Genomic DNA, 5,397 nt, shown 5'->3' with positions numbered 1-5,397 from the left:
ATAATCTAAATCGATTGCGAACGGGTCGTATTTCAAAGAAAAAGTTTCCTTCGAAATTTATTATAATTGAGTTCTTCGTGGAAGTTCATTTGTCAAATCCAAAAAACCAATCAATATCCGACATTGAGCTTCGAACTGAAGCCGATATTGGCTTTGAAGCAGCACAAAGTTACTTGAATGACGTTCCTGAGGGAGAGCAAGCAGAACTCTTAGATATACCTAAACATCAAAGGGGCAATATAAGCAGCAATTCCAGGGCATTACAGGAGCTACAGCTCAAGAGTTCGAAACAATAAGTAACAAAAAGCTTCCCCCAACATATATTCGTGGTAAATTTAAAGACGGAGCTGTTATTAAGGAACATTTCATGACTCGAACAACTCTTCGAACAATTTTAGGTCACAAAACCGCCGATCAATTGATTCAACAACATTACAATCAATATGATGTTGCAGTCAAAGAACCACCTTGGCCCAAATTCATGGACTGGAAACCAGCTGGAAAGGCAATTCGTAGGGGTAGATCTCGACGAGAGCAAGAGCAATCCGAATCCGAATCTGAATCCGAGGACAACTATACACCCACAAATAAAAGGGGACGAGGTCGGGTATCACAATCCGAATTGCAACGAAATTCCCAACAAAATGTTGGGGATATGAATTGTTCGTTAGAGGAACAGTATCAAAAGAAGTAGCTAAGGCAATGGCTGAAATAATGGTAAAAATACAGCAAGAGATCAGAAATATGAGTCTTGGAAATCAAAATTAAAGGATACGAGGCTTTCATTCTCCTTCTTTCTTTCTTTCTTTCATTCATTCATTCTTTTCTTTCCTTTGGTTTATCTCCCTCTTGATGGAGAAGAATTGATATAATTATATCTCTTCTATGCTAAGTTAGGTTCAACACCTATTTTCCTTAACATTCCCTAGTATTTATATAACATATTCTATAAGTTAGACGCGCTGTTGAAATTCGGTACTTTTCATTATATACAATCAAGATTGAAATAAAATTCGCTCCATCGATCTAAACCTCCCTAACGTTCGTCCCTGTGTTTCGAGACGCACCCCGTAATGAGACAAATTATAGATACTTCGAGTTTAAGTAATTTTAAATTTATAATTATATTCCCATTTCAATTTGTTTTATTTATAATTATATTTAATGTTTTTTTAAAATATTTTTGATTTATTATTTTTGAAAATTATTATTGTATTATTATTATTTACTTATATATATAAAAAGTCTTTTTTGTATTATAATAAAACTTCTTGATTTATAATATTATTATAAAGTTATTTTTGCTTTTTAAATTTATAAAACAATTAGATAGAGATTTTCAAGTTTTATTATAATACTAAAAGTTTATTTTTAATATTATAATAATCATTTTTTTATTTATTTTTATTTATTTATATTAATTAACATCTATTTTGGATCTCCCTAAGAGTATTTAGATATACCAAAATAAGAAACTATTTGAGCAATATAATCATCACAACCGAATTTAGCAATTTAACTTCAATATCAAGGGCTATTCACTTTTCTACAAATACAATCTACTTTTGTTTTTAAAAGGGAATATCTAATCCAAATTATCATTAAAATAAAACTTGGTTTTTGGATAGATAAACTTATTATAGGACTTCAATCTTTATAATAGAGAAGAAAAGCGAAAGTAGATTACTATTTGTTTAATCAAGTAATAGGGCTTTTATATTGTATATTGGGTTTATAGTTTTTAGAGGTGTAATATATTTGAATAATTAATTAAGTAATAAGTTTATAAAGAGTAAATAATAAGCTTTATTAAAAAGATTATTGCTTTTTAAGGGTTCTTTAGTAGTTAGAATAGATCTGAATATAAAACTCTAAATGTCACGGGATCACTTCTGGGAGTATTCAGAAGCTTTACCGCTGAGCTAAACGCCCAAAAGACTAGGAGGTAGAACTGGAAGTTCTACCTTACTCTCACATATATAGCAGGACAGGACAGGACAGGACAGAAAGGGCGTTAGTGTCACCCCGTGACACTAAATCAATAATTAATTAAATAAGCTTATTAGATATATATAAGAGTTTTTTTAATATATATAATTATTTCCTTATTAGATTGTATTTCTATAGGAACAAGGGGCTAGTCTGAATACTTTAGATTGTTTATAGTATATTTAAAGAAATAATATGATTCTTTAGTATTACTGTATGAGCAGTTCAGTTTGTTATTTTGATAACCAAATCGCTGATGGTAAATAGTGTAATCGCTATAATCTATTTTTATAGTTATTAATCGATATAAGATTACTCTTAATAGAATTAGTTTCTTTGGTTTCTTTATATTATATCTAGGAGATTATTTTTTATAATTAGCGAAAAGAAAGTGTGAAGGACTGTCATAAAAGGATTCAATTCTACCTTAGAATCTAAAACTAAAGAAGGAAGAAAAGAATAAGAAGAGAACTGTAAGGGCTCCGGACTATATACACCAATGAGTCACGTGCTAGGCTAAGGTCCTAGAAGCTAAGTGACTGAGAAAGGAACCTGAAAGGGACTGAATCGTCACAGAAAGGAGTTTATCTCTTCCTACTAGGTAGATTTTATATATAAATACTTTTAATAAATAATCATTCAAACCCCATTGATTATTAATAACTTATCGATTATTTAATTTATAAACCTAATTATACCTATATTTATTAAATAATCTGTTTTCTTATTACCTTTAATCTCCATATGTCTATTATTATTATTATTATTATTAGTAATTTTCAACCGGGCCGTATAGGCGAGGCCTCCCCAGGGGGCATTACGGTTGGGCTAAACTGCGGGATGATCTTCTAGTTTATATGATCCCCCTTTTCTAAGGATAAGATCTCAATACCCTCAATAGCCTCCCAAGCGATAGCTAATGTACTTACACCTTTATCTTCAATTCTCTAAACACCTCCATATACGCTTTCCGATCTTCTATATAATATTTGTTTGAAAACTACTTTATTCTATAAGAATAGTTTTTGTATATATTCTATTATAATATGATATGCTATGTGTTTCAATTTTCTTTATATAGCTTTTCTAGATCTATTCTCTTTATTTTCTGTTTATATTCGTTTGAATTAATCGATTTCTTTTCTTCTCTTCTTCTATTCTTTTGATAGTATTTTAGAATATATACTTCTATAGAAGTTTGTTATAGTAATAAATTTAGCGAATTTGACTAGTGTATATATTAATTGTTTCAATAATCATTCTTGAACTGCTTAATTACAAAATGGATATTTGAATTTGATATCTAGGAGCCAGGTTTTATAGATTGTAAGGACTTTACAGCAATATACAATATACTCGGGGGATTTGAATGCTCTATATAAGCAATGGATTATTGCTTCCTTATATTTAAATTATCGGTAATAGCTTTTGAAATTGCCATATGCTGAGCGGATCACTAGTATACAATGAAGAGTTGCTTATAAGAGTTCTAATTCCTTAGGATATTTGTTTGTACTTTTTGAGTCCCATTTCTGATATTGTTTGGAGAGCGTTGGTATCTGTTTGATCTACCACACTTATGCTATCGATTCCATAACGGTTTTTGCTATAAAGCGAATACCGCTCGCTATAGATCGGTTCGCATATCCTGAGGCTGATTTTCTTATCCCTTCATCAGCGAGTGCATCTGCTCGCTTATTCCCCTCGATCCCTGTATGGCCTGGCGACCATTTGATCTGGATCAGGATCTCCATATGTCTAGATGACCACTTTATCTTAATATTGAGTTGTTTTATTACTTTATAATATTTGTGAAAAGCCTATTATATTATAAATAATGTATTTTTGTATATATTCTAAATAATTGATATACTGTTAATATATATTTAAATCTGATTATTCAAGGGATTTTCAAGTATAATAATTAGATACTCTAATTCGTATTATACTCCTATTACTTTTATATCAAATATATATAAATTACTTTGGATCTATTTAAATCCAAAAGCTATTTGAGTATTATTACAATATATTATATATCTGTAGCCAACACAATGTTTATAATTAATAATTTTATTCTGATTTATCAGAGAAGATTATATAATCTTTGGATAGAAGTTATCACTATTATTCTTTAAAGGCTTGAACTACTTCTTTTTTGATTAATCCTTTTGTTGGATCTGTTTTGTAGTTAATCGAGTAATACAAATAGAATAGCTTCGAGTATTGAATCTCTAAAATAAAAAGGCTTAGCTACTAGATTCTTGTAAAAGATCCTTTTGCTATACCTATTCCTTATCTACATTTTTGTATTATTGGCTTCAAGCGATTTATTAGTAAGTACTGATTATCGATTGTTTTTAAATGGAATATAAATTATAGTTTGATATATTCTAATGTAAAAGAGTAGAAGGTGGTAGGGTCATAAAGTAGTCCTTCGTAAATACCACAGATAAGTCACTGAGACGTAGCGCCTCCGATGGAGAAGAGGAGGAAAAGGCTCTATATAGCGTGTTACAAAACGTATAAGAAGATGGATGGGAACTGATTGCTTTCTCTAACTATACAAAGAAAACCTATAAATATTAGTTATAAAAAGAGATCATATGACCAGTACCAAGTTTCACTTACATTCCTCCCTACATAAAAAGGTTGATCATTCCGATCAAATCAAAAGGAAAAAAAAAAAAGTATATCCTGAAAAAAAAAGAAATAAGAAAAACAAGATAAGGAAAGATACAAATACCGATACTCCCAGAAGTAGCGACTCATTGATCAGCTCTTGATATCAATCGATATAACTTTGCCGAATTTTGACAAAGTTATAATAAACTAATAGTTTCAATAGCTTAAAATTGTTTTCAGAACCTTTTATTGAACCCAATTACTCCATCGACTTGGAGTTTCAACATTCTTGTTCTATTTATATTGCTTGAAAGTTCTCTTTTGTATTTTAGATTCCAATCCCTTCTCTATTTCCAGAATCCTGTTACACCTAGACTTCCTATATCTTGGAATGCTTGAGGGTCCAGTTTTATCTTAGCCTAAATCTGGATCTGGATTCTCATTTAAATCTTCATCAGAATCTTTATTAGGATTTTACTTAAATCAGAATCAGAGTTCTTGTCATCACTAAACGAAATAAATTCGATTTCTTTTTTACTATCCGATTCAATATATATATTTTTATACTCACCCTCCAAAAGATTCTTAACAGTTTCAAAGTAAAACTTATCCTTATAGCTTTTCTCAATAAACTTAACATTATCAAATATCTGTGTAAAAAAAAACTTTGATAACTTTTATATATTTTTTGTACCACTAATTGAAATTCTAGTTATTTATAATGAAAAATCTCATTGTCTCATTAAAAACAAATACATTATCCCAAAAGAGTTTATTGATGAG

The 5,397-nt window shown here is 29.7% G+C and overlaps 1 protein-coding gene across 1 annotated transcript; it reads left to right on the top strand.

Annotated features, from left to right (window-relative positions):
• Nucleotides 1-367: 367 nt before the first annotated feature.
• EAF02_000977 (uncharacterized protein) lies at nt 368-694 on the top strand (the record flags this gene model as incomplete). Its single annotated transcript, XM_038897025.1, has 1 exon — nt 368-694. One exon carries the CDS (start codon nt 368-370, stop codon nt 692-694), a length of 327 nt encoding a protein of 108 aa, XP_038763884.1.
• Nucleotides 695-5,397: the final 4,703 nt, after the last annotated feature.

Source organism: Botrytis sinoallii, assembly GCF_014898435.1.
Source record: "Botrytis sinoallii strain Bc 23 chromosome Unknown BSIN_001, whole genome shotgun sequence".
NCBI classification, from domain to species: domain Eukaryota; kingdom Fungi; phylum Ascomycota; class Leotiomycetes; order Helotiales; family Sclerotiniaceae; genus Botrytis; species Botrytis sinoallii.
Note: the sequence above shows the minus strand (reverse complement) of the source record. Positions and strands in the feature narration are given on the sequence as shown.